At 39.1% G+C, this 27,506-nt stretch overlaps 1 protein-coding gene across 3 annotated transcripts in view; it reads left to right on the top strand.

Moving 5' to 3' along the window:
- RAD51B (RAD51 paralog B) overlaps positions 1–27,506 on the top strand; it is a 367,919-nt gene that overhangs the window by 123,221 nt on the left and 217,192 nt on the right. Inside the window, exon 8 of one of the 3 annotated variants that reach the window (XM_038138919.1) lies at positions 20,538–20,639. The exons of the other annotated variants lie outside the window; for them this stretch is intronic. Within the exon in view, the coding sequence (XP_037994847.1) occupies positions 20,538–20,639 (102 nt within the window). The remainder of the gene's footprint in view (positions 1–20,537; positions 20,640–27,506) is intronic. 3 annotated transcript variants of the gene reach the window in all.

Raw genomic sequence — 27,506 nt, 5'->3', positions numbered from 1 at the left:
AAATCAGTGCTATGAATTTCATGTGCCTTTTGAGGCTTCAGAGCTGATATTCACAGGAGGGTGACTTAGCAGAATGGGAATGGTAAAGTCACTGATTGTCCCAAGGGCTGAAATCTCTGCTTTCTTTACCTCTAACAGAATGACAGACCCAGAGGCATTGCAAACTTACCCTCTCTCTTATACAAACTTGCTTTTATTGACTTTTGAAATTGTGACCAGTTCTGTAGGAGGGCGAGGTTTAGTCTTCAGTTTTGTTTGGTCATTTGCCTGCTGAAAGCCGCTAACAAGAGCAGTGCTTGGTGCCAATTGCAGTGTTTTGTTTTCTTTTTCTGTGATCCCAAGAAATGTCTAGTACAAACCAGACCATGACCACCCACTCATTTCACATGAGCCATGGATCACTTGCCAGATGGCAAAGGCTAAGGAACATAAGATTTAATACAGCAGATCTGTCTGTCTTATTTATTCTGTTTAGCTCAGAATGAGGCACCACCTCCTCTCTTGCCTTACTCACCCTGTCCTTGCAGTCAAGGGGTGAGTAGACAAATACTCCCATGACAACTGTGGTGACTGTTTATATTCTGAGGTATGAGATTTTGTCCTTATCTGAGTTTGCATAAATATGATGTTAGTTTTGGTTAATCATCTCTTTCCTAAAGGAACACTGTATTATAATGTTACATTATAATGTTGTCCCAGACTGAGTTCTAGCAAATAAAAATCCCCCCCCCCAAAAAAAACCTTTTCAAGCCTCCAGTGAAGGGACATATTTCTGTTGCTGTATAAAAAATCTATTGAAAAAGGAGGGTTTAAGTAATGCATATTGAGAGTTTGCCACACATCACTTTGTTAGTGATAATTTATGAATGTGAATTGACTACAAATACATACAAATTCATCAAAGTACAACTTCTGTCCAAAGTGAACAAAATGCATAAAGTAGGGCTGAAATAAGATAAGATAATTTCAGTAGATGATAAGGCTGATGCAGTAAGACTCACATTTTGAATTCAGTCGCTCTTAACATATGGTTAAAGTCTGTACTATAGGTCTCTTTAAATCATGCTTTCTGGCTCGACCTTAGTATTTTTGCTTTGCATCTGGAAAATATAGAGAAGCAGAGTTAACACAGGCTTGGTGCATTATAAACCTTACACATTTCAGTCACCCTGATTTTTGCAGTTCACATTTCTTAGGGGAGAGTTGAGTATGTCTTTCTAATCTCCTGATGCTTGCCAAAAATAGATGAAAAGTAAGGAAATTCTGAAATTATTTCAAATAATCATTTCTTCTACTATTACAGTTGTTTTAACTGTTGTAAATGAAGGATTTTAATTTGTTGGAAGAATGGAAGGAAAGAGCAGTGTGTGTGATAAGCTCAGATTTTTGTCTGGAGGCTCTCTGTAAAGAAAAGTATGTCCCTTTTCCCTACTTGTGTGGCAGCTTCACCTTTCTAACACTGTGGAGATGTCTGTGTCCAGTGATAATGTAGAGTGTTATGAACTTGAAAGCAAAGCTTGGGCATGTTTCCCAAAGGAGGAGGTGGACTGTGTGGCACATTCACACGGGAGTTTTCACTGGTCTAACTTGCTTTACAAAAAAGGCCATTTGATAATTATAGTTGCTGTGCTAGTCTCATCATCGTTTCTACACAGAAGGAACTTGAGTGATGTCCTCTGGAGCTGTTCAAAATGCAGATAAAATTTGAAATATCTTTGCCTGATAGGAACAGTTACAGTAGAAGTTGCCTTTAATTAGTTGAGAGCACTATTGCAGTTAATGAACCCATAATTGGTGTTGAATCCAGCCAAGACTGGAAGCAATCCCCTACTTTGCTCTGGGGGAAGGAACCCCCAGTAAAAGGTGACATCAGACTGTTGGCTGGCTGCTGCTTCTTGCAAGTGTTGCCTTTGCTAAGATGATCTAACATGATCTAAGGCTGGCTTTCATTTGTGTCAGGAAGGACTGCATGAAACCAAACAGAGGTTGTGAGATAGTGCAGGGTGTCCTGCGTTTCTCGTATGTGTCTTTTGTGTGTTTGTAGAGAAAAATTTGAAAGGTACTACAGGGACTCGTATCACCCTGCTCTCTCAAATACGGGATATAAGTCATGTGTGTGTGTACTTGTATCCAGCATTAACGAGGCGAGGAGGTGGGATTGTGCTTTGCTGAATTGAAGGTCATCTTGGAAGAGGGGAATTTTCTCACTGTTGATTCTGTGTCAGGAGCTTGTGAGAGAAGTCAGAGTCAATAAAACAGGGCAGAATTCATCCTTCTAGGTCCTCTGTACTGCTCGAAATCACTGTGTAATTTGAGGTGATGAAAATGCCAGGAGCTCCTACCTTATAAATTCAGCCTTTCTTGAAGTCTCTAAGCAGACTCTTTCATCAGGATCATCTGTTAAAGAGAAAGATTTAAGGCCCAGTTTAAGTAAATGATCACCACTGATTTTTTACTGTTAGTAGGTGACCTCATCAAGTCACTGAGTATCTCTTTAGGTGTGATCACAGTGTCCAGTGTTATGGGTGGTAGGTTCCATACTCCAGAACTAAAACTGATATTCCCAACCTGCTTTTGAGTCTGGGTTTCTCCACCTTTTGTGAAACTGTGAAAGGTGATCCTGTGATGTCTTTAGGAGTTAGTATTTTGGATTTTGTTAAGGTGATGATCCCTGCCCATTTCAACTGTAATTGTAAGGAGATTTGCTCAGTAAACAGGACTACTGTAACTCTAGCTTAATTGGAAGGATGCAAGGAGGAAACAAAGAGTGGGCAAGAAAAACATTTCATTTTCCGAATTTTAAATTAAGAGTCTTATCAGTGACTGTTCGCTCAGCCAAAACATAGTAAACTGTACTCCTCTGGTTATTGCCAGGTGATAGGTGCCCAGGAATTACAGTCATCTAGTTGTTCTTTCATGTGTGTGAAATTTGTTGCACATATTTGGCAAAAGTTACAAACACCATCGTTTATTCAGCAACTGAGGATGTAATGTTTAAAGAGGAAGAATGTAAGAATTTGGCCAGAGGTAGTTTTAGCAGCTCTGTGATAAGGTAGCATGGAAAAAAATTATTTTGCCCTGTCCCTACTGTAAATAATCCATGTGGTGAAGCTCTTGTTTACTAAGACTATACCAGTGGCAGCATTTGGAAACAATACATGTTGTCTAAGAGGGGAAGAAATTCCCTATATAAATTATAGATGTGTTTATACATATAAAAATGGTTTTTAACTTTAACATGCATATTTAAAAATAGGTAAATATGCAAAAGATAGAATGAGAGGAATTTTAAGTAAGAGTTCTGAGCACTGCAAACTTATTATTGTATCAAAGAGAATGGTTTTTTGAGGGAAGCAAGTTCTTTTGCATTTTCTTTAATTGTGCCTAAGTGTGCTTCTTTGTTTCATACATGTTTTTCACAGAAGAGTAGCTGAGTGCCAGCCCTCAAAACTGTTGACTTTTTCTCTTCCCTTTAAATAATGCAATGCTCCATAGCACCTTTGTAGTCTAAGACACAGAAACTAAGTGTAAAATCTATCATCGTTTGAGTGCCACATCTCTCTTTGAGCATTCATACTTAGAATACTGCCATGTGATTTGCATGGATGAGCACTAGAATGACGACAAGCATCTTTTTTTTTTTTCTGATACTGGTTATGTCTTTGCTTTAATTACCTTGAGGCTCCAAGCAGGCACAAGAGTCAAGTACCAGCACCTTCCCTAGCTTCTTGTATTGTCTTTTTAGCTGGACAGGAGAGTCTAGTGCAAGGTGCCTCTCTATAGCAGCAAAGGCAAATGTGTCTCATTTACAGCATTTTCCTGCTATTTTCCTCCACACCATGTCAGTATCTAGGGCTGCAGGTAGATGTGGTTTGCTATGAAGCCGGATGGGATGTGCTGTGCGTTAGCTTGGTCTTTGCATTGCACCAACATGTTTTCTATTCTGCTTGGACCACAGGTACAGCAGTATTGTGTTCGTCTACAAAAGGTCATAGAGCTGTGCCCTGTAGATCTCTTGGTCTGAATGTAGCATCAGAGATAAATAGCTATTGTCTGTCTGTCTACTGTTCTTACCACGATGTTGAGAGAGAAGTAGCAAAGCACCCCAGTATTATCAGTCTGTGGAAAGCCCTGGCTTTACAAATGGTGCAATCCTTGCTTTACAGAGACTTGACTTACGGCAATTTTCTTGCAACTTTTAAACCTCTTCATTTTGGTTAATCATTTTCATGTCTTGACTTATTCAATCTCAAGGAAATAGCTTGAGGTCCTGGCTGCATTGCGCTATGTATCAGGTAAGCTGGATAAGCTGGCTTGTTGTGTAGAGGAATGGAAGCACTGCCAGAAGTATCTAAGCATGCTGGGCTGAGATGTTGGCAGACCCTTGCCAGGGGCTACTGTGGATCAGCCACTATTCAAAACAGAATGTTAATTGGAAAGCCTTTTTATATGTATTATGAAATGTTTGTTTTCACATTTTCCAGGCCCTGCAACATGTATTTATTAATAGGTTACTGCATTTACACTTTCTTTAATGAAAGGTGCATAATGTCCAGGTTATGTAGCTACACCACCTCAGGCTGTGATTTTTGTCATAATTTGCAAATGAAGCAAGGTTGAGTCTGGACAGTAATTGGATGGGCAACTGCTGGCTTGTGAAGGGTGGGTGTGTGGGTAACAAACCTGTACTTGGGGGCTGTTGCTGGCAGTTTCTGGTAGGAAGTGTTCTTCCCTCTGAATCAGATCTGAGCCCAGGTCCTGGAGTAAAAGATTACTGCTGGAAAGGGTACGTGATGGATGAGATGCAAACCCATGGTTTCGACATCTTGTGCTCACCAAAGTACCTGGTGTTCCAAATAAATCCTGAAAGAGCATCCCTGTTTTCTTCCCTAAAATAATCTCCAGCTTTGACTTGACAGAAGGACTTCTGCTTTTCCTTTCATATGTATTACACTGCATTGTAGTTTAATGACTCAGTCACAGCAATGCATGAAGTTCAGCGGCAGTATAAATAATTTCTTGACACTGTATGGTAGTTGATACAGCATAATGCAATTTTTCAGTGTATGAGTAATTATTCAGTAGATTCTCTATGGTCTTTGGATAGTTTTTAATGTGCTGGACAACAGCACTTCTGCTGCTCCACCTTCATTAGGATCTCTTAGTGTGTATGTGGAAGAATTAATGAACTAATGGGTAAGAGATCTTAAGAGAAGCATTTCTTCTGGAGTTTGAAGTGAAATCAAAGGGAAGGTGGGAGAATCATGATTTTCTTCCTGCTGTGACTGTGTTATGCATTATTTTATTTAAATCAGTAATGGACAGTTGGATTGGATTTTGTCTTTCTTCTGGTGGTCATTCATTAACATTGAATGAGGTGAGGGCTGTGTCAAAAATGCCTTTGCTCTGATAAGAGTCTGTCATGTGTAACCTCTGCAATATTAAATGCAAGAAAATAAACATTTTAAATCACTGTAGGGAGGATGCACAGTCCAGCCATAATACAGCTTGAGATGTCATCTGCTTGTCCTTTCTTGTTGTGCACTGTCCAGGTAGGTTTCCTCACAAAACTGAAGTCCCAAGTGTGGTTAAAAAGAGGTCGGAGAACAAATTATTAATCAAATCATAGGGTGTGGCCTTGGTAGTACATCTTGTTTCATCAATAGATTATCTGGCTTCAGGGGAAAAGTACTTAATTATCTGCCTTGTTGAAAGGGACAAGAATTATATGAACAGGCCACTGCAAGGAATAACATTCCTTATGGAAATTCCTATGGGAAAATACCTTATTGGGGGTAAAAATGGAATTCATCATATTAGAATACAATAGCTGGAAGAAATGCTAGTTGGCTTCCATCTATGGCACAAACAAGGGAATTTTCTTGCTTTAAAAAGTAAAACATCTGCATAAATCCTTAATGTAACGACTGCATGTACACATGCAGCAAAGGATAACAAAATTCAGGAGCAGAAAAAAATACTGAGTTGAGTTTGTACAGGATGACCTTCCATTTTAGTACAGAAAACAACTCTGAAACCAGAGCTAGTAAAAACACCTTTTAAAAAAACTTGATTTTTATGCATGAATGTGCTATTTTGCAGGTTTATTTAGTGTTCATTACAGGGGAAAGACAGACTAAGATCTGTATTAGGAACTAGATCTGCTACAGGTTTTTGTTGCTTATGTCTTAGTCTCTTTTTCCATTCTGCTTCAAAAAATAAAGCTAATAATGCTTAGCATATATAAATTATTTTAGACATGGAGAGGTGAAAGTGGATGGGTTTATATAAATACCAAGGTCTGGTTAAAGTCTCCTTTCCATGATGTGCAAATTAGAAATAGAATTTCACTTGTAAATGAAAAGCAGTAATTAATGTTGCAACTCTGCTCATTGGGCTGAGCAATGAGACAAATCTGCTTGAAATCAGGTAAGCAAGAGACAAAACCACTGCTGAGCTTGACGCCTCAGGTTTTATCTTTTACGTTTTTTGGATTCTGTGCTGCTTTAGTGTGTCGTTCTGAGCTTCACATTACCTCCTCAGAGTAGGTAGGCAAAACAGTTCCTTCTCTAGCTAGGGACCAAGGACAAATGATCCAAATCTCAGGCCCAAGAGCATGAACAATTGCAGAATGAAGAGAGAAAAACAAGAAGGATGGGACTTCATAACCTAAAGCTGTAATTGGACAATTAACTGCAATATGCTAAGGGACCAAAACTTATAAAAGTGAGAGACCTCGTGACCGGTCATCCATTTTGTGACCATTTTGGTTCATCTTGGGAGTAGCCCCTGGCTGGGCTCTTGTGCTGCCCAAGGTGTATCCATTGAGGCCTTTTAATAAATCCCTACTTTATTCTTTAATAATTCTTTCTTTAATAATTCTTTAACTCCATCTCGCCTCTGGTCCAGGTCAGCCTTCACAAGGCATCAAGCTCATCTAACTTAGCCAACAAGTCCTTACCCCTTTCCCACCCCCGTGCAACGAGCACAGCTGTGTGGCGTTCCCTGCAGCAGGTGAGATGCTCTTTCATTCAGGGGCTGCTGGAGCACTTCCCTGAGAAGAACTAGTGGTGGAATGCAGAGCTGTTGTCTGGAGAGCTAATTCCTGTACTTCACCAGGGGCAAAAACAAAAATTGCTGGAAGGCTTCATTTCAAAGAGTGTGAGGCTGCCTTGCACATACTGCTTGCAAACAGGGGTTGTACTCCTGTCTAATGCATAACAGGCAACAGGATATCAAAGGGATGAAGAGCCTAAAGGAACAGCTGAATATTCATTGTAAATGGCAGTGGGCATCTGCCAAAGCAGAGCAAGCTTTTAGTAGCGCTCCAAATGAAGAGTAGACCAAGTAGATGTATTTCATACAATGAATGGTTAACCCTGCTGTCCCCCTCTGGTCTCATGAGCTAAGCAAGTTTAGTCCAGTCTTTTAAGATAAGAGGCAACTCTCTTGTCCTGTTACTATGAGGAACCCTTTGGAGGGCAGAGTAGGGATGTGTTCCATGGATATTTGTTTTGTGGAGTCAGAGTTTTCTACTCTGGTCAGGGATTTTTTGGCTGGTTTTTTTGGTGGGTGGTTTTTGGTTTTTTTTTTTTTGTCCTGCAGTTTAGGTTACATCTACAGTTTTATCTTTCATTAATTACAGTAATTGAAAACCCAAAGGCATTCTTCAAGTGAGTAGATAATCTTTCAGCAATTAATGCTTTTCCTGACTTCCCTCTGCAGTTCTTTCAGGTGTCCCATCTTTTTTCCATCCTTTCCCCAAACTCTTCCTATACTACTGCTACCTGCCTTTGTAGACAAGTATTTAAGCATGTGCAAAGCACTGGGCAACATAAGGACAGCATATGATGTAGCCCCTCTAGTTCTGTGCAAATGCCATATCTGTGCATGGCCAGATATGAGGGGATGGCACTTGTTGATATCCCAGAAGTAAGTGGTGGGTGCTGGCGGCTGGGATGGCCACCTTCTTGTCACTTGCTTTTTTGAACAGGACTTTGTCAAGTTTGCTAAACCATCAGCTGTATTACTGATAGAACAGAAGGTGTAAGAGGAGTTGCCTTTTCAATACCACTTGCTCTAGTTTCTCCCCCACTCAGACAGTGAGTTTAAACTGGTGAATTTCAGTATTTCATTTAACCTGTTCTTTGATTTGATACAGTAATCCAGCAGTGTTTAGGATTGCAGTTTTCAGACTGGAAGGCTTTTAGACAATTATTCCTGTGTGAATTTTATGACACTCATGAAAATACTTTGGTTTATGAAGTTTTAGAATTCTTTCCTTCCATATGTTTTTGGGTTTTTGTCTTTGTGGTTTGTTTTTTTTTAACCACAGGCTTTTCCCTTGTTCAAGGCTCTCCTCCTAACCCCTGGCCCCCTCAGTCTTGGTCATAAGCATATTTTGGGTCATATTCATGAGAAATCAAAAAGAGGAAAAAAGTCTAATATATTAGTGGTTTACAATTAATAATAAATTTTTCTCCAGTGGGGAAATATCTCCCTTTTTTAATAGTTTTTTAATTTAAAATATTCAGATTTAAATATCTAGTATGTCCATAAATGCAACAGCAGGTGGCAGAATAACTTCACTAGAAGTTGATTTCTTGACGTGCTCAACTTTCTTTCAATGAACTTAGTGAGAAAAACAGATGCCTCTACGTGAGATGTGACCAATTGCTATTCTAAATAGCTGTCTTAACAGAATGTAACAGGCAATTCCCAAACACATGGAATTGTGTGCTAGAAGGATTTCTTCAGTTTTTAATCTGATTGTTTGCATTTTATTTCTATAGAATAGTTAAATGCTTATTAAACAGAAAGTTTCTGAAGAGATTGTAAGTGGTGCCTTGCTGTTGCAGAATGGGCAGTGTGTTAGTCACCAGCTGAAGTGTAGCACATGCTATTTCCAGCAAAAATTCTGTGTAAATATTACGTAGATATAATCCTTTCCTTTTAGAGAAAAGCATCTATGTAAACATACTGCCGTGAAATGCATTGTTCTGATGAGCAGTTCTGCTGCAATCTTTGAAAAAATAAGCTCCCTGGGAAATTACTAGTAAATCTTGACCAGCGTTGTTCAACCATCAAAGCCTAAAGACTGTGTGAAAGATGTATCTTGTGGGTTGGAGAACGGGGAAGGTGCAGCTGGGAATTGCATTTAATATCTCATGGTCTGTTTAGCAGTTCCTTGGCTTTCTCATCTGCATCTCCCTGGGAAAAAGTTATGGTGTTCAAAATTCTGAACACCTCCAGACGATACCATTTAAAATAAATAGGACAAATAGGCAGCCTATTAGGTAACGGCTTCCTTCACCTTTCTCAAGCAGGATGATAGTTTGGGGTATACATTGGGCTGTAGCCAGTTCTTCAGTCATAGCTGGCTGGTCTAAACTTTTAAGCACTACCAGGACCAGAAACAAGGATGTAATGAAATGGTGTTTTCCCACATTGTAGCAATGGAAAAGAGCCTAGCATAAGGACAGTTACGATTTTTGTTCTCCTTTGAAGTCTGAAATCATAGCAGTGGTGGGATATTAGTCTCTTATTTTTGGCCCTGATGTAACCTCTGCATTAGGGTAGACTCTTATCCTATAATTCTACAAACGTTCTGTGCACACAGTAACACAGCATGGCAGCTGAAAGGACCCATCCCATTCTCCTTCCATCCAGCCTGGGCAACTGCATCAGTTTAGGCCTGTTCAGTGTAAGTCCACAGAAATGTCTTCCTGCATGGAATGGCAGCAGTTCAGGGATAGAAATGAGATACAGGAGAGGGCAGAGTAGCTTCTCATTTAAGTCTCATCTTACTCCATTTAAAACATAAGTAAACATATGTGAAAATACAGTTTCATATAGTGGTTGTTCTGTGTAGAAAAGATACTAGAAGTCATAGAGATTAGAGTTGTGGGGGTTTTTCTTATAATGGGTGTCAATAAAGATGTCCCCAGGGAGCAGTAGTTGTGTGAATACTATGTTTTCTTATTTTAAAAACATGTCTGAAATGGTTTTATGAAAAAAAAATCTATTCAGATTGCATTTGATATTATCTTCAATGGCTGAAAATGTCCTACACACAGATGGCAAAACCTCAGAACAGAGATGTCACAAACTTACGTAAATGTTCCTTATTATACAGTGCATGTATTGAAATGCGAGATGTTCTCCTGTAATAATACGTTATACCAACATTCTGAAGGAGAAGGAAAACAACTCCCAGGTATCTCAGCCCAAATGACCTCACATTGCACATTTGGTGCATCAAATGATGAGTTTGTGGTGATCCAGGAAGGCCTGAGAACAGGGGAGATGCAGGTGAGGGCTTTATGCCAATGCTTATGAGAGAATTTTATTTTGTGTTGTGAAAAAAAGTAGTGGAGCATAAGTGTACAAATGGGCAAAAATATGGTGCCTCTATGGAGTGAGAAGAGGAACTTGGGTGTGTTTATGTGTGTTGTGATGCTGCTGTTCTGCAGTGGAGTTTGAAGGAGTTCATCTACTTGAATGTGAGCTTTGCCACTTCCCTCCCCCACCCCAGGCTACCCTGTTGATGCATTTTGCTTTAGTATCTTTTTTGATCCCCTGATTCCTGGCAATGCCTCATCTCAGTTACTTGAAAATAGCTGTGAGATCAGGATAAGTATTGGTGTGCAATTTTTTGTTGTGAACTTCTTTAACACGATCCTATTGCTTCTGTAAGTGAGCCTTATCCCCTTTCTCTTTTTTCTTGCCAGCAGATTCTTTGTTTACTTGCTTTAGACATACTTCAGGAGTTTGTTTGATTTTATGTCTTCATTGATTTGCTTTTTCAGTTCATCACAGCTCCCTAGGTTTTATTCTTATGTATTGACTATTATAATTTATTTTCCTCTCAATCAGCTGTATTAGTCTGAATGTTCATTTTCTAAGGTCTAGTTGTTCATGAAAAATGATGTGAAAATCTTTCTCTCTATCTATTATTAGGGCTGTCTGTGTTTTCTGAGATGCAGCCCTTCTGTAAAAGCTGCAGGTTTTTAAAATAACTTTTGAGCTGAAATGCTTTTAACTTCATCTCTCTTTTTTGAATTTATCATTGCTAGGCTAGCATCTGAAGTTTTCAGTTTTGGGGGTACTGGTGTTAGATTGTTTGTGATATTTCATGATAATGCCAGGTATCTCTGAAATGCTCAGTGCTGATCATTGATTACAGTTTGTAAATGAAGCGATGAAAAGCAATAATTTTAATAGACTTCATTGTCTTCATTGTTAGTAGGAGTATTGGTGTTATTAGTCTCAACTTTTCACTCGTTATCCTTCTCCTTAAGTAGAGAAGAGAATTTTAACTCTCTGTGTAACCTCATTATTTTTTCGTGGCTTGGGTTTGTCTTATGGGAGATTCAACAATATAGTGCATTCTCTGCTCTTTGTTCAGTGCAGTATTACTGTGATCTACTCAAAACCTTCTTCCTCCTCTGTAGGCAGATAGTGATTTTTGTTCCATAGCCTTTTTTTAAGCATAAAAGCTTGCCTAAATCTTGTTCTGTTGCTACATCCTCTAATTTGACGCCATTTCCATTAAGCTCTTAATAGTGGTATGGTAAATGTCTATGCATTTTTAAATGTGCATATTTCAAGAATTTACTTGGTAAAACTTTGTTGAAAACACCTTGTTTCTGTGATCTCTGTCCATCTTCCAGTTCTGCTATAATGCTTTTTTTCTTTGAAGTACTAATTCTTATGACTGCAATTCCAGAGTGTTGTAGTAATCAGTTTGGCTGCAACTTACACTTGCAAGGACACACAGCCCCTGCCTCATACAGCAATTTGTCTTTAAATAACTTCTTGCATTCTAGTATTAAATAAAATGCTACAAATACTGCCAAATTTTTGCATCAATTGAATTGAGTCAATTGAATTCTTTGATATCAACTCAGGGAAAGCACTTAAACATATTTTAATAATTGTTTTAAGGATATACCTTAAATTGAGTACATGCTTAAGTGCTGCCGTAAGTAGGAATACTAGTTCAGATTGTTCTTTGGTTCCTTTCTCTCTTCCTTTTGATGTTTTGTTTTCTAGAACTATGTGTGAATTCTGCACTATTAACTCATTCCGGGCTCAGCATTTTATACTATCTCCAATGAACTGAGAAGAAATTTTAGAAGAGTTTATTAGACACTTCCCTTACAGTCTTCTGCTGCTTTTAGTGAACATCTTAACTTTCTCTTTGAAAGCAGAAAAACTGTCTTTATGTTTCTGAAGGGAGGTAGGCTTTAGGTCTGGTTTTTAGGTCTGGTTTAGAGAGATCTGCAAGTGCTTTACTGACTTCTCAACTGTAATTAAAAGAATTCTTCCAATCCTGGTTGAGTGTTCTAGAGTGTTTTGTCTTTGTTTCAATAATATTTCTGAAAACAGGTGAAGTCAAAAGAATGGTTGATGGGAAACAAAGGCCCAAAAGATAGATGGAGGAACATGTGCATGCAAAACCATGATGTTCAGCTGGGAGAAAGAGAAGGAAGATAAATACATCCCTTTTGGATTACAGCTCTTGGAGCATTTATTACAATTTCCTGATCCGTGGTCTTCCTGGAAGTGTTTAACTTAAACTTGGTTTGATCCAACAACACAGAAATACTTGTGAAAATTAGAAAAGCTTTCTGATTTTGCGTATCAGTTTGTTCCAGTATCTTCAGGGTCCAGTCTTAGGCAAGTAAAATATAGTTGGGAGTGGAGATGTGCAAAATTTCTGCAAGGATGTGATTTATCTGAGTCTTCCCAACATATCTTTTTTTTCTGACTTGAAACCTCTTAACTTCAAGGAAAAGAGAAAAAATTGGGACATGCAGGATGTCTTAGCTGCTAACTTACAAATAAATACACTATGTGGCAGACTTCATAGTGCATGTTCAATGTCCTAGACATGTCAGATTTGCTTTTATATACTGTGTAACACATATTCTTACTTCTTGCCTATATAGGATGGTTTGTTGGCCCATTGATGGCCTCAAATAGTATTGCTTCCTCTCTGTTCAGCCCCATGTCCACTGTTTTCCTTGGTCAACTGAAAGTGTTAACATAGGCCTGTACTACCATAATTTCAATGTATTTATAAGATATTTACATGGTATTCATACACTCTCAATTATCCATTTGGTTCTAAGAATTATCTCTCAATGTTCATTCAGTTGCAATGATAATGAACAAAAAAAGCTGAATCAAAATCCACCCTATCTTTGTGAAACACAGATGTAAACTGCATCATGTACATATAAAGCTGCTTTTTTTGCCAGTCTGAAGTTTCTTTTTGAAGCTCTTTGACACTGAGAATTGTCATATGGCCTTGAATAGAAAATTATTTCAGAACACTTAGCTACAAAAGTTCCAGGTAAGCTATCATTATCTTTGAATAGTGAATAAACCAAATCAGAAAAGTGTAGAAGTAATTTTTTAGTCAGATTCATCATTCTTCCTTCATGTGAAAAAAACTATTCAAAAAGTTCTTTATGAAGAATTAAATAGAGTATACTATGTTCTGCCTGGTCTTTTCAGTAAATGAATGTGTTATTCTCCTTTCCTGCACAACCACATAGTCCCAAATGTGATGCTGTTAGACAACTGTCTGAACAATTTTGGGCAGTCTGGCTCTGAACTTTTTGCTCTGAAGAATTTCTCTGAAATTTTAAAGCCATCTGCTAAAAAGCCTTCCTTCAGCATATTTTTTTCACCTTCTAACAAACACTTGTGTAGTTTCCTATTCTCTTCCTAGAAAAGAGAAGGGAGAAGGTACTGGCACACCTATGCTTTGTACTTTATAAAATTCAGGTACTGTAGACCTGTGGGCATTTTGTAAAATCTTCAGTTATTGTTCCCTGAAACTGTTCTTCATTTTTTCAGATTTGCTGTCTTTATTGTCTTTTATAAAGACCTCTTAGATACTGACACCCTTTAATGCTTACAAAGTCTCCCATTCTCTTCTTCATTTTCTGGTCTGTAAAATGCATGGTATCATCCCTGTCTTTTTTTATTCAGATTCAGAATCCGACTGTTTGTAGTGTTTTGAGAGTCTCTTCTGAAAAATATCACACAAGGGCACTTTTTTATTGTGTTTGGGCTTTTTGTTTTGGGAAGCATTGTCACATATGTCTGTGTTTGTTGTGTGGCTCATGTGTAGAGATATGATTTGAGTAACTGCTTGTGTGAATATATAGGGTGTATTACAGTGTTCATACTGTTGAGTACTTATTCAATCTGAAGGTGGTTTCTGCCTCTATTTATACTTTTCCATCTTTTGCACAGCCAGTTTTAGATGCAGGCAAAGAAGGCAGCTGTACAGGGAGGCAGAGTGGCAGGCTTAGCAAAATACTTCCATTACTGGGGAAGCATAACTCTACTGCATTCTTCTGCCTATGTTTGAATACTGTGTCCCTGGTTTGAGAGGGGAGATGGAAAGAATTGTGCTAGCACAGAGCTGAGTGGCTTTGCCCTTCTCCAGCCTACAATGTCACACTGCAAGGCAGGGGATTTTTTGACTTCTGGTTTGACCTGAGACAGAGAAACTGGGAAGGGAGTGATTATACCTTGACAAGGCTCTGACATGATCCAGATCTGGAGTAAAGAACTCGTACATGCTGTGTGTACACATGCATGTTATAAAATTATGGTCGTAGGCTTCAGAATTGAACTGTGTCTTAGCTAGGCTTCTTGATAAACTAGATTTGTAGTGCAAACAGAGCTATTAGTTATTTTTTTTCTACTTTGTGTTACAAGTTCTTAGGATTTCACTATGAATCCCACAGTAATGGTTATCTGAGGTGTTTCATGCACTCCTGTTGCAGTAGTTGTTTTAATGTATAGGAGCTTATGAAAAAATCTTAATCTCTAAGAATGGAGAGAATCTGCTTATAACACAAACCAGAATGCAAATAAGAATACAATCCTACACAATGCATTATTAACTCTTCCTTTATATTCTCAAAGTACTACAAGTTTTAAGGAAAATGAAGAATGGGCATTGTTTGACCTTGTTCATTTGCATGAAACGTCTTCCTGGTTTTCTGATCCCCCAAAATAATGCTGCACATTGGCAAGGTGGAGTTGGCAACTCTCTGTATCTAGATTATCTTTCAATCACCTAAATCTGATCCTGTCTGCACAGAATTTCAGAAATATGTTTCACAAAGCTTGTAGTTTATTACTATCTCTGGAATTGGGGCTACTGTGACCCATTTAAGCATTGGTCATTTTTATCAAATTGAGAAGCATTTAGATGTGTTGGTTTGCAGTGGGTCTGCATTTATTCTTGAGGCTGGCACTTGCTATTTGTAATCAGGATAGAAACTGTGGCAAAATGAATGGTGAGTCTTTTCTTGTGATGGTCATTGCAAGAGCAGTTCTCAGTCTGTCCTGCTGAGTGGATGGCTTCTTGCTTGGTAAGAATGGCTTTTCTATTTATGGCCTCATTCTTTGAAGTGTGCTGAAACTTCAAGCAGGCACTTTACCTCTAAAGCAGCGGTTTTCAAGACTTTGTGTCCCACCACATTCTAGATGTGCCAATTCTGTTCCTCCCATTTATATTTGCTGCTGGTATTCCAGGCAGTGTTCATTCCTGGAGGAAGTTTGTATTTGTTTTCTGTAAATCATGCCTTGTCTTTAATTATTTGTGCCTCTTCCCCTTTCTCTTGGAAACTTCAGTGTGGACACAGCTCTCAGTGAGCTGTTGCAGGCTGCAGTTTCCTCAGCAACAATTCTATCTTGGCTGTTGAGATGGAGTTTGGACTGAAATCTAGGTAATCGCTGGTATTTTTTCCAGCCTGTTAAAAAGTCAGCTTTTACATCTGAGATGGAGTATTTTATTTCAGCACTGACCTGATCTTTCTCTGTGTGTCTCTGTGTGTGTGTGTTTTATCCTTTGCTTTTGCAGAGAGGAACAGAATATTTTTTGTGGTGCGTATTCTGATATACACAGCTCCTTATTGAGCCTCTTGTTTAAAAAGTAGTTCAAAGTCTGTACTTGTTGATCTTGTAACACCCTAAAAAACAACTATTTATTTGCCTTTTACTGGCACAGTAATGATCTGAGATATGCAGTTCAGAAAATAAATTAATACAGGACTGATTTGAAGCTATTCTGCATTTATTCTGCATTGCTGTTATTTTGTTGTCTTTGCTGTTCTGGAACTACTCAGTACTCCCTGCTCTATTAAACAGCTCTTTAAAACACCCTCAGTAAGCTCAAGAGAGACTAAAACTTGTTTCCAAGAACACAGTTCACAGCTAACATCTAAATAATAATCTGGCATCTATTTGTTACTTTCCGTCTGTTTTAAATACAGTGCTAATGCTTTGCAGAATGTTGTACAACATACCAGAAGATGAGCCGTGAGGAATTTTTTAGATTTACCCTTCCCAAACTTGCAGTGCAAGCCAGTGATGCTTTCACTCCCAACTCAAGCAAAGGCAAAGGATTTAGAAAAACACATCACCTCCTCCCCCCACCCAGCCAAAGATGGTGAAAGGAAAAAAAAAGCCAGTGGGTTTTTTGGAGGGAAGTTTTAAGACTTTTGTTACAAGACCAACAAGCTCATGCATATAACCTGCAGAGGTCAACTATTACTGCTTAATTGTATTTAGATATTGCCCAGCTATACATTGGAAGACTCTGGGAACACAGGGTGGTTCGTGGTGGTGCACTGTGATTTTAATCACACTTCATGAGGTGAGTTCAAAGCATTAGGAAAGTAAAATACCAAATCCCACAATACTCTTGTGGGGTAGGCATTAGACCTGCTTTGAAAACAGGGCACAAAGAATTTATTGTATCTGTAAGCAGTTGCAGCTACTTAGCCTCAGAACCAGGATTAGAGAACATGCGACTGGACTTCTGCTCCCTCCTGTTCTTTCTTGAATATTAATTGAGCTGAAGAATTAATAAGAAGAGAAAAAGTCTGAACTGATTGTTTTTCTGTGAATGTATTGCGCACAAAAGGATGAAGGTGGACAGAGACAAATCTCTGAGCATGTTTCACTTTGGTGTAACTCCTTTAGAATCAATAAAACTAGATTTGCAATAAACATTACATAGTCATACTCAGTTTATTACTCATAAACTGAGTAATATTAATAAAATTCAAAATGAGAACTTAACATGTCTGGCTACTTCCTACAGTGGGGATCTAATGTTCTGGAGGAGGAGATAAGTCTAAGAAGTGGCTGGAGTATAATCTATCCATTACCTGATGTTCCTTTCATGCATGGAATCTTAGGGCTTGGTAACAGCAGATAGGGATTGTTTTAAATAGAAAAACAATAAGTAACTTTTTGAGGAGAAATTTATAGTAAAATAAGCTATCTTTAATTAGACTTACGGAATAGCCAATGAAAAAATAACTTTATTGAATTGATAGCACCACTACTGAAAGCAATTTTCTAGTCATTATGTTTGGATGATGGCAGGAATCAGACAGTGTAACTGAAGGGGTGTATGCCATAAATGCCCTTCTGTCTCAGAAGATGTACATCTCCACACCACACTAGGTATTTTGTGAATTAGTATCCAGCTAAACATGAAAAAAATTTCACAGAGATTCAGATATAATTGAGCAGTTAGCTTTAATCTGTCACATACTCTGCTCTGCTACTGCACTGTGCTTTGAAGTTCAAGTATCTTGCATTGAATTACTTTAATCTTTGTCTTAGAGACTCTGCAAGTACATCCTATCCTTTCCTGAGAAAGTCACTGACCTACTGTTCTGCTGTCAGCACCAATCCCAGTGTCTCAGCATCTGTAGCTGCTGCCTCAGGACCCACACCCAGTGCATCTGAAGATGCACTTCCTGCCTGACTGGAAACGTCCTACTGGTCTTTTTGCTCCTGATTTCCCACGATGTTTGCTCATACACTTCAGTCCTATCCAGAGATGCATTTCTAATCTGGGCCAGGTTTCCTATGTGTTTGCCCAAGTATCTCACTGCTCACTGGAAGAAGCTGTTCCAGTCATGGGGCTGCAGAAAATCTACTGGGACAACAGAATCCATTGACTAAAGCATAATTTGCTCCTCTTAAGTCCTTCTCTAAATTAAATTAATGTAATTAATTTTTAACATTACTATCTTTGCAATTTTTTGTGGAACACAACAATGGAGACTCTGATGTGGGTTTTTTTTTAAGAAAGGCCTTAGATGAAGCAGTTTCTATGAAGTCCAAGGAAAATGTATGATCCTGTGAATTTTAATAACAAGTCAAGAAAATGATATTTAAAAATTTCTAGCGGCAGTGAACAATTAATCTAGAGCTGCTGCAAAATTTCAGTTGGCTGTCCAGAAAACACGAGCTGCTTTTCTCTGATGTCTGTATGTGTAGTTTGTAGGATGGACAGCAAATTTTTGTTGCACTTAGGTTGTTTGAGTGAGGTGCAAAAATTACTTACTTAAGTTTAATTTCTAAAGAGCAGATACTTTCAAATTGTGCAAAAGCTGAAATGCTGTACCATTCCCAAGGTTTTCTGAGAATTTAGGATCACTGAAGGTGCCACAGCCAGTTTATATTCACCTGACATCAATTAAAATGTCTTTTGTTCTAGTAACAGCTAGAGTACCCAAATAGCTGAATAAAGATATTTGGGGTTGTTTTATTAAGTGTTTACAAATATTTACATAAAAAGTGATACTGTAGACCCAGTGTCATTTCCACTGGAAGCAGTGGACCTATACTCAGTGATTAGCAAGCCAAAGGAGGAGCGTGTCATGCTGCAGTCTCAGCACAAAAATGATTCCTTGCATTTTTCAGAGTTCATTTTCCATCTTGAGTCCTAAGTTTCAAAGAGGTTTCTAATTATTCATGTTTCCAAGAAAAATATGCTCCAAGTAAGTTGGGTAGCTTAATAGAAAATTTAAAATGTGATATGAAGGCTGATTGTATTGGAGAAATACAGACTAACTATATTTCCTAGTGAAAGGATTTAGAAAAAAATAGGTTACAGAGGCAAAGACAATGCCACTGAAATTCCAGAATGTTTTAGGCCACAAATTTTATTTTTTTTTTAATGAGAAGAAACTTGGATGATTTATGTCCCCTCTCCTCTTCTTTCTTCCTGGTGATACCAGATCTGACATGTTTGGAAAACAATTATACATATATATGTTTGGGCATGTTTTTTTCCCTTTCTCATTTTGAACTATTTATCTATAACTACTCGCCTTTTTTTTTGAATATGCTTTTGTGGAAGAAGCACCTAGGATAATCTTACTACAAATTTTCCTAAAATGCTATAGCAGTCTTCTAAGAGTGGTAATAAAACTTTGTACGCAGTCCACCACTGTGTCTTTTGTATAGGTTGCATTCTGTTCCCAGAGTCTTCAGAATATCTTAGTTTAGAAAATGTATTGAATATTTTAAGAGGAAAAATGTCAAAGGTTAATGCCCTTAACTGTCTAAGTCTGCAGGTTTAGGAGACTGATAAAATATATCCAAGTACTCTGCTTTTGCGTAAAAACATTGCACTGCATTTTAGAGGTTAGTTGATGTATTACAGAGCTCAAACAGCTAGGTGGTAAAACTTTCAGTCCAATTGGATTAAAATATATTGATTATGAAAACAGCCACTGGTACAGAAGAAAACTATTACCCAATGCTCAGACCGGTGTGTTTTGTATTGTTGCATTTTAAGGGAGGCTGAGGCTACTGATGGTTTAGTCATACTACAAATATTTCTGGCAGACAAAGATTATTGGTTAAACTGTAGGTTAGGCTCTAAGGGGTTAATGCAATTCAGTGTATGAAAATGTCTAAAATAAAATGTTAATAGATATCTACAGCTTGTAATAATAATGAATAATAATTCATTCTCACCTGTTCTTTCATAGCTTTCTGACTCAGAAGGATGGCAAACTGATAGCAGCTTGAGAGGCTGTTTGTTTCAGCATCTGGGTACTTTGTTTTCTGTATGACTTCTACTTTTTTACAGCCGTTATAGCTATAGAGGTTGATAACTGAACTTTCAAATCAGCAGGAGCACAGCATTGACTAAATCAGCCATAGCTACATTAAATGCTGTAGTCAGTTGTAGGCACACAGTCTGTGGGAATTGGGAGTGGGGCTGCAGCCGAGCCTCATCCCCAATGGGCACAGCTGTGAAAAGCAGGTGAGCAGCATTGAAGATGATGAGACACGGAGTGCCCAGGTGCACTGAGCCTCATCCCCAATGGGCACAGCTGTGAAAAGCAGGTGAGCAGCATTGAAGGGAATGAGACACGGAGTGCCCAGGTGCACTGAGCCTCATCCCCAATGGGCACAGCTGTGAAAAGCAGGTGAGCAGCATTGAAGGGAATGAGACACGGAGTGCCCAGGTGCACTGAGCCTCATCCCCAATGGGCTGCAGCTGTGTGGGTCAGGTGAGCAGCATTGAAGATAATGAGACACGGAGTGCTGAGGTGCACTGACTAATCAGGAAAGGGCACACAGGTGCAATGCATCATCATGAGGGGTATAAAAGCTTGGGGTAAACAACAAGAAGGGCAGCTGCTTGCAGACTTCTGAAGTGATGTGATGTTATTCTGTGTGGGCAGGCACCTGAAGCCTTCTGCTGTGGTATGGTGTTGCTGTGTCTGGGTCGAAGCTTTCTGAAGCAGTATGGTGATACTCTGGCTATTGTGGCAGTCTCAACTGTGGTATGTACTGTGTGTATGCTGTGACAGTCAGTGTCTAGTTTGTTTTGTAAAAATTATAGATATACTGGTTGTCAGGCTTCTGTGCAGCATCAGTTACTACCTTAATATTCTACAGACTTCTACAGTCAAATAGCTTGGGCAAATGGGAAGATGGAGTTATATATCCAAATTCTCTGTTACTCTGTAACTCTGATTGTTATACAACATTGTATATACACTGAAATAAAGCCTACATGATTATCTAAGCATAGCCATTAGACAAGTGCAAAATTCCTGGGTCTTGAAATATGTTCAGTGAAAGGCCATAACACAGAACAGTTTCCTAACAGGTGTGGTGTAAAACATTCTGTGTTCTCTAAAATAACCATAGGCTAGAAAAGATTTGCTCTGTTTCTGTGGTACTGATAAAGTATGTTGTGTATACAAAAAAGTAAGCCATGTGATGGTGGTAGAAGTTACCTGCACGTAAAGTCTAATGAATGGACAAGGGGAACAAATATTCTAACACATCCTATAAGTACTTTCTGCTGCTTCCACAAGATACCAAGCAGAGGTCTAAACTAACACTGTCCTCCTTTTAAGAATGTTGGCATAGAGTCATGTTGTGGGATAAGGTGGAGCTAGGGAAAGTGTTTTTAAAACCGTTCAGCAAAGCTGTAAATTACAGTAGGCCATTGAGCTGTTTCAGTTTGTATCCAAGATTCAGTGAGTCTCCTGTGACCCACTGCCTTGAAGGCTTGAAGGAACTAATTGGAAAGGATCTGAGGAATTAATGATGTGAAGTTGTGCTTTATATGCTATATCTCTCTAGACCTGCATGTGTATGTTAGTGTAAATGGTCTTTCTGATGGACTTGTCAAAACATCACAATGAAATAAAAGTGCTGGTATACTAATTATCAACTTAAAATGGGCCATGAGCCCTAAGTAGCCCTTGTTAGGAGTATTTTATTAGTTTAGTAATGAATAATAGACACTTCTCCAATTACTTCATATTCCTATTGGGTTGTTAGGAAAAAGCTAAATATAGACAGGTATAAAAAAACCTAATTAAAATAAACCCCAAATATGGAAAGAATTATAAATAAACAATTTTCTAGCTACACACTAGATAGTCTGAGGTGTTCTAGAGTGCTTGGGGGAGTATGACCCGTTCCAACTTTCAACTCTGTTCTTAAAATCAGGATTTAGGAATGGTAGTAAACATTTGTGGTACCTCTAGTCAGTTTGCTTCGTGTCTGTGCATCTGTCTCTACAATAGGGGCAACAATACATTTATTCCATCAGAAGGTAGTGAGATTTAATGTCAAAGAATTTGTGTAGGTCTAGATAAATTTGAAGTGGTGGATGAAGGAGGATGGATGCATGGCAGAAGGTCTGAACGCAGCAAATGAAATAGCCTTCAGTCTGTTTTCTTCTGCCAATGACAAGTGCCAATAAACTTAACTAGGTTTTTCATTGGGAAAAAAGTGAGCATAAATTTTTACTTCCTTGCAGTCTTATGGAGGTGTAGGAGATGTCTCTCAATCTGGAACATGCCGCTGCAGAACTGAAATTCTGTACTACTTTGCTGGTGTTCTAGGCAACCCAGTTTCTTCCCTGTCCTTCAAAACAAAACAAATTCAGCCAACCAAAAGCACTGTTTCAGAGAAGAGCGAAGAGTCTAAGAGTGAACTGTGAGTTCATAATTTTATTTATTCTGTTGCAAGACAATTTGGCATTCATCAGAAAACTCGCTTTTAAGCAGTGGTGCTCACTGCTTTTAGAGTGCGGCAGGTTTGGCTGTAAAACTTGCCTGTGGATGACAGTGATTTCCTGAGAGGTACTTTGTGTTTCCTCAGGCAGTGTCAGAGCAGTCTCTTACTGTGGCCCATCTCTTGCTACTCCCACGAGAAAGCTCGATTCAGAAAGCCATTGTTGAGCAGGGCCAGGAGGTGAGGGTGGAGGAGAGGAAGATCTGCTGGAAACTGAACAGGAAGCTCTCGGTCCCTGCCAGGACATGAAGGCGGGTGGCTGTCCCTCCTGGGGGACGTACACCTCTGCAAACAGGTCTGTGCAGGCTGCTGGATGTGAAGGCCTTGCAGGCACACGAGCCCTTCTCCTGGGCAGCACAGCACAAGGGTGCTGTGGTGGGGATTTTGAACATTATGTTTGTGTTGGCTGCGTTCCTCATTCACGGAGTAGGAAAGGCTGAAGACCTCAGGCTGTTGCTGGGTGGCAGCTATTTCAGCTTGAAGGCTTGTAGCTGCCTGAGAACAGCATGCTTTTGTTTTGCTTTGTTTCTTTTTTTTTTTTTTCTTCTGGTGGAAGTTTTAATTCATTGTGATGCTTTTTAAGCAGCTGGCAGAGATGTGAATAGACAAGACACTTCTTCAAAAGCCTTATGGAATAGAATTGCATAACTTTGTACTTTTCCTATGCAAAGCAGAGTAAGTTTGATGTAAATACAGTGGCTAGTGTCTGAAAGATACCTTGGCTTCTTCCAAGTCCTATTTATACCCCATGAAATCCAATAACTATAAAATCACCTCTGCTGCTATGAATTGTCTCACTGAGGGAGGAAAGAGGAGAAGTTTGGGTGGCGATACCTTGGCAAAACAAGAGCTGCAAGTTCTCTCTCTCTTAAGAGCTCTAATAAGGTTGCAGTTAGCCAACAACGTGTTCTGATCAACAGATTTCTAATCTTTTAAAAGGTGTTAGTGAGCCTCATAGAGAATTGTGCTTTCTTGTTTCTGTGCTGTCCAATTGCTTTTATTCCCCACCCCCGGATTCTGATGAAAATAGGTGCAGTTCAAATTCCTCTGAGGCAAGGCCAGCACTTGTAGGAGTATCCATTGCATATGGGATTAGGAAGTGCTTCTCAATAGGCTTCCAGTGGTTTAGGTGTATATATCTGTTATTCAGGTAATTATGCCAAATTCTGGTAACACTGGTTGAGATGTGAATTCTAACAGCTCTTGGCTTTGCCTTCAGTCAGGGTAGCTGCTATGCTGTGTCTGAAAATATCTGCCTGCTTCCCTCCAGGCCATGTATCGCTGTCACCAGCCAGTTCCTCTGTCGTGTTGTAGGCAAGATGGCTGTCGTGTTAGGTCTTGCTTAAACACCAGAAGTGGTGTTTGACTTTGCATATGGGAATTTCATGTATTAGAAGGTTTTTTACTTGTGATGTCTGGGCTTTATAGAGTATTTGACATTATTTACATTCTTCCCCACAGAAACCTGAGCTGCTGGGGCTGGTGGCTGTTCAGCTTGGGAATACAAGACACCTAGTGGGATTAGTATTGGGTGGGTGTGGTGATTTGCATGGATTTGAGATGATAAACTGTTGGGTTTTTTCTTTTGTGTTTGGTTTGTGAGAGCCAAAAGTTTGCATTTTCTAAGAATGAAGATATGTATATGTATTTAATCTCTAAGCCAGTCTCCTGTGAGGTGAGGTCCTGTGGAGCAGTAACTGGCTTCAATTGCTGCTGTAGCTGTGGGCACTTGACGTTCTCTTTTGAAAACTCATGTTTTGGTTAGGAGCTCTCAGTATTGCATTCAGACCTTTCTTTTTTTCTGTTAATAACTCCATGATTTCACCAAAAAAGCTCAGTTTTAAGCATGTTTTATTCCTTGTGTGTACTAAGTTGAGGTTCTGCCGCGGTCTCGCACAACTTTTGACAGCTTTTGTGTCAAATGGCCACTGATGCTGAAAAAATTCTCCCCAAAGAAACAGAAGTTGAAGAAAAAGCTAATTTAGTGTGTAGCTTAGATGAAGGCCACAAATACCCTGTTACTGTCACAGATAGTGGTAATTTTGGATTCTTCCTTGAGCAGACTGATGCCATTGTTGAGGATCTTTAACAGGTTTTCAAGGAGAAGGCTGTTGCTCTCACAGCTGTTTGAAGTGTGATTTTTCACCCTATTTTTCTCACTGTTCCCTTTTGCTGTTTTCGAGCTTGCTGCCAGGCCCATCTGACTTTGTGCTATTGCTTGGTGCACTGTCCCTTATTGTTTTGAGCCTTTACTTGAATACCTCAGGGAAAGGGAGAGAGGGGCTTTCTCAGGGATGGGAAGGCAGATTGGCTGGGAATCAGTAAAACGTCCTTTCCTTCTCCTCCAGCATGCAGGGTCATCATCCCAGCCCCAGTGACTTGTCACTTGTACTTGGTGCTCTCTAGTGACGTTTCTTGGGCACAGTGAAAACCACAAAATTCATGGGCTAATAAGGGTGGAGTAATGTGGGATTATTGCAAGTGTTCTTGTGCTTGCTCTCCCAGCTCAATAGGAAGCCTTTAATAAGAATTTTCCTAAATAGTGTTGCGTGCAAAATGGGGATTTCTGCTTCGTTCTTTTAACAAACAGCCATTTCATGAAATAGTGTGGTTTTTTGCCTTTTGGTACATCCCAGAAGACTTTCTACCTTTGCTGGTTACTGATTGATAGTTCTGTGCTGAGCTCCCTTTAATTTTGCAATAAACTAACAAGGAGGCTGAGACCACAAGTTTACAGAAAACAGCTTATTTACTCGACTGGATTTACAAGGATGACAAAGTCAAGTTTTGTAGTTTCAGTGTGGTCTAGGATGGGCAGGAGGAGTACTTGAAAAATTGTGCTGTATAAATAACCAAACAAAAAATAGTTTGCTTATTCTTCTGTGTGAAGTTCTTAGGCCAACTGTCTCCCAGGACCTGCAGGGATTTTCTGCATATGCAGGAGCCTTTGCTATTCCAAATAAATGGGGGTGTTGTGAGTTTAGGCACAATAAAAAAAGTTGGGTTTTTTTACTTTTCTAATATGCTTCCAAAAAAACTAGCATCTGCTGAAATCACAACAGTGGAAGGTGACTCTGTTTTCACAACAACATATAAAGATTTAATGGGATATTAACACTGTTGTTGACTTCTAGATTAAATCTTAGAAGTAACAATGATCTATCTGGAACCTGAGTGCTGTTTTCCTTGAGAAATCCTTGTGTCCATTTTTATCTAGGTATTGTCACCTAGGAGTGACATCTTTCTCACCAAAAGTGAGAAAATAATCAGAGGAGGAGGCTGTGGGGTTTTTCTAACATGTCTAAAATTAGGAAGCTGAAAAAGTGTTCCTGCTGTCTTATTGTGTTTATCTCTGAGTTTTCTAATTCTTCTTGCTGTCATAACACTTCTAATGGTTAGATGGGGTTGTTTTACAATCTGAGGCAGCTATGCTGCAGTAAAAATTGAAGTAAAAGATTGGGAAATCCTGAAGTCCATCATTTGTGTGGTATTTTAAGTAGTAGACTTTTCCCAGAAAGGATTTTGAAATCTGAATCTGAGTGAATTTCCAAAGAGATGGTAATTCTGTCAGAATTGGGAGACTGAGGACTGTAAATTTTCACTTGTTAAATAGCTCTCTTAACCAATGGCAAAGGAATAGGCTGAAAGTTAAAGGCAGTGGTTTGTTGAACTCCATGGGAGACTGCATTGAAGCATGTTTCTAGTGTTACTGACCTGCTAGCTGACTCTTTTTCCCTCTTTTAGCAGTGGAGAGTGTTTTTCATTCAGGCACAGTTGTTGACTGAAGAAGCCCTACACCCTTTGTTCTTTGTTCATCACAAAGTAGGAACAGAAAAGCAATAGCAAAGCTTCCTTACCCTGCTGCACATGTCAGGACACCGTTGTGTATGGAGAGGTATGATGGCTTTTTGTGAGTCTTAGCAGCAGTGAAAATATTTTGTTCCATTAGTTGATGTTGGAAATAGGAGCTCCTCTTCAAATACTGGTTGTTTTTTAAGTACAATATATTTAAAATACTGTGTATTTCAGTATGATAACATCAAAATACCATGTAGCAATATTCTCACTGTTGAGTGTTCTGCTGGAAGTTAATAAACATATGACTGGCTTTGAACCTCTTGAAAGGAAGCTGTGCTTGGCTGGTAAGCTGTCCAGTATTTGTCCAAAGGAACCCCAACAGAAGCAAGTTTTCCTTACCTATTTAGCCTGCGGACTTGGCATGTCTCCTGTGCTAAACAGGTTAAATTAATGGCAGATCTACAATGAAGAGTTGAAAAAGTGCTATTGCTAGTTCAGTGCAAAGCACTCTCTAGTAAGTCTGCTTGGACTCTCTAGTAAGCCCAGCTTGTTTCCAAGCACTGTTTAGCAGGTAGTTTCTCTCAAGTGTGGCACCTATCAGACCAACACAGACCTTCTTTTTGGTGGTTTGTAAGAAACAGTATAATTAACACTAAAACCAGCATGATATGCTGTTCACACATGTATGTGTGAGACTCGGCTTATGCTGTCCGTGCACAAGGGTGATTCCTCACCAGGAAGTCACAGAGCTGTTTGGCACCTGATCTCCTTTGTCTGCCTGGGTGTTGTCTCCATATCACCCACAAGTCTAATCATTCCCTCAAACACCTAAATGCAACTCTCTGAATACGTCGAACCATCTCAAAGGATGGCAGAGTGGAATGGAAGCATGTCTTTCAAATTCATGAAGGAGACTTGGGGGAAAAATTAATAAAGTTTTTTTAATGTGCCACTGGAGTCATGTGATACCAATACTCAGGGCTTCAAGCTGAATGCCTGTAAGGACTGGTGACTACTGAAAATGTATGGTCTCGTTTAAATGACACTTTTCACTGCCAAAGTATTCATGACCGAAGTTTTACTCATGGAAAAGTAAAACTAGGCACTGTCCAGTAAGGGCATGTGGTTGAAATTTTGAAGATAGATGTATCTATTCTGAGCAGTTTGCTGAATCTGGGTGCCTTGTTATTCATAACTGTAGCAAAGGACCAGCTCTTTCCTTTTGTTAGTGACCCACAGCATATTTGAGTTAGTGAGAGTTTGGAGTACTCTGCGCACTCTCAAAGTGAGATTCAAACTGTATTATAGGAGCTGCA

The sequence above is a fragment of the Motacilla alba genome, chromosome 5 (assembly GCF_015832195.1).
Source record: "Motacilla alba alba isolate MOTALB_02 chromosome 5, Motacilla_alba_V1.0_pri, whole genome shotgun sequence".
NCBI lineage: Eukaryota > Metazoa > Chordata > Aves > Passeriformes > Motacillidae > Motacilla > Motacilla alba.
The sequence above is the reverse complement of the archived record's forward strand: the minus strand, read 5'-3'. Positions and strand labels throughout refer to the sequence as shown.